Source organism: Propithecus coquereli, unplaced genomic scaffold (genome assembly GCF_000956105.1).
Source record: "Propithecus coquereli isolate 6110/MARCELLA unplaced genomic scaffold, Pcoq_1.0 Scaffold6, whole genome shotgun sequence".
Taxonomy (NCBI): Eukaryota; Metazoa; Chordata; class Mammalia; order Primates; family Indriidae; genus Propithecus; species Propithecus coquereli.
This window is the reverse complement of record NW_012151951.1, coordinates 8,303,274-8,305,592: the sequence shown is the minus strand read 5'-3', so window position 1 is coordinate 8,305,592 and position 2,319 is coordinate 8,303,274. Positions and strand designations below refer to the sequence as shown.

The 2,319-nt window shown below is 52.6% G+C and overlaps 1 protein-coding gene across 1 annotated transcript in view; it reads left to right on the top strand.

Annotated features, from left to right (window-relative positions):
- Nucleotides 1-137: 137 nt before the first annotated feature.
- Nucleotides 138-2,319, top strand: part of EXPH5 (exophilin 5) — an 83,319-nt gene continuing 81,137 nt past the window's right edge. The window contains exons 1-2 of the mRNA XM_012659130.1: nt 138-256; nt 301-668. Of these exons, the coding sequence (XP_012514584.1) occupies nt 138-256; nt 301-668 (487 nt within the window). The remainder of the gene's footprint in view (nt 257-300; nt 669-2,319) is intronic.

Here is a 2,319-nt window from a genome sequence, read left to right as displayed (position 1 = left end):
GGTTTGTGGTTTTACATTTTCAAAGAGGCGGACTTATTATTGGGATCAAGTTCATGAAACTAGTCTTCCATATCTTGAAAAATGCCATCGTAACAGGAGGCGCCAAGGAGCTTAAGAGTAACTCACACACCGTAAAAATGACGAAAGTTCCCCAGGGGTTTGATTTCAGTTTCCTAAATGACGACGAAGCCAGGAAGATCCTTCGGGTGCTGGAAAGAAACGAGGAGCTACAAAGGGCAGAGAAGGACAGGATCAGGTAGAGAACAAAAGCCTTTCTCTCTTCCCTGGGCCCGGGTCCAGGACTCGGGCGGGCAGGGCGCGCGGGCGGCGCGGAGCTCTTGCAGACACCTGCCTGGGGGCCGCGCGACTGCGGGGCGCGCGCGCCGGGCGGATGCTGCGGAGCCTGCGGGTCGGGAAAGGGAAGTCTGCAGTGAGTTGCTCGCCCAAGGACCTGGGCATGGCTGGTTGGTCCTTTCCACACACGGCACGCCGGACGGGCTGGGTTGCGAGCCTGGGGTCGCGCAGGGTGGCGGCGCGTTCTTCCGTGCGTTTCTCCGAGAGTGGGTCCCGCGGGCTGTGCCGCCTTCGGCCGGGACACTTGGGCGGCGCTCGGCCGCGTGGGATCCTGGCGCTGTGGGCGTTGCGGAGCGAAGTGGCGTTGTGCTCAGGTACCTCCTGGGCCGTCGCGGGGCCTGGGTCATTTCAGGCGCGGTGATGGGGCGGGGGCGCCATGCGGAGCGGAATCCTGGCTGCTGCTCCCTCCGCGGCCCGCGCGCCCCCACGTGCTCACACAGGTGCTCCAGGTTGTCCGCCTTCGCCTAACGCTTTTCCTTCGGCCCCAGGGACACGTCTATCCACCCCACGCGGACAGTCAGGGAGGCCCGGGAGAGCTGGCACCCCACGGGCGGCGAAACGTCCCCACCCCAAGGGCAGGAGCTTCAGGAATAGAGGCTTGTGTGGGTGCCTGGGACTTGGGCGCGTGAGGTTGGCAGGAATGAGTGGGTCTCCTTGTGTGTGGTGCTGTGGGGAGGAAGTTTCTACAGAATTTCGCCCTTGACCTTACTATACAGTGATGTAGGTGAGGGATTAGTTACCAAAGAATGAAATCCAGAGATACAGGTAGTCAGTTTTTCTGCTGGGAAAGCGTGGGATAAGTCCTGGAATGAATTAAAGGGACTCTGTCTTGGAGTAGACCCATCTGGGCCTTCTTTACGTGACTGTGGAAAGGAACTCAGGCTGGCACTCTCAGGCCACGATGTGTGGAATCGATTGGAATTTAGAAAGCCATTTTGTTTGTGATTGACTGGTGCTCTGAGTTCCAGGTCTTTAATTTCCAGGTATCCCTGCCTGCCCACCTTCTAACTCCAAAAAAAAAAAAAAATCCTCCAAGGACCCTCTTCAAATTGAGAAAGCCTAGTTGGTGTCTGCAGAAGGAATGAGAACATGCAGGTGCTCTGAGTTCCAGGTCTTTAATTTCCAGGTATCCCTGCCTGCCCACCTTCTAACTCCAAAAAAAAAAAAAAATCCTCCAAGGACCCTCTTCAAATTGAGAAAGCCTAGTTGGTGTCTGCAGAAGGAATGAGAACATGCAGGTCCCAAGCCCTTCTTTTCCCCTAGACGTGACTCTCTGGGGGAGGAACGGATATTTAGAGTTTGATGATGTGGATTTCACACCATTATATTCTGCCTTCAGAAAATAGGCTTCATCATCCCCCCCAAACAGTGTAAAAAGTGTGCTCTCCTGACAACAGTATGTCCACACCCACACACAGACACGTGCATGTACCCACACGTGGGCACATGCACCACACAGGCACAACCACCTCTGGGAAGGAGAACTTCAGAACTGCGTGGAGTTTGGCTTCAACACATACTCCAAAGGCACTAAGACACGGTGATTGTTTTCAGCGTATTTTATTGGAAGTGTTTCTTGTCTCTGAAGTGGATGGCACTTCTTAAGCGATCCATGGTATATTTGGGGAAATTGAAGGAAGAATTAGGAAATAACGAGAGGGAGGGAAGCTTCCATTTAGTATGTTATCAGCTTGGCTTCTCCCGAACTATACTCTTAGAAATAGTGATGTAATTTATTTTAATTTTCATTCAAGGAAATTTTGACTTTTTATGTTTGACCTGATGTTTGCTGTGTGTTCTCTCTATAGCATCTCATGGTGCCCAGTTCTGTTGACTTTAGGGGGAACTGTGTCTACACATAGGTGGTAAAGCCATTGGTGTGGGCATTAGCAGGAAGGTCAAGACACATGTTCCGATTTCATGGCACTCACATCCTAACTGAAACATCCACAGAAAAAGCTATAA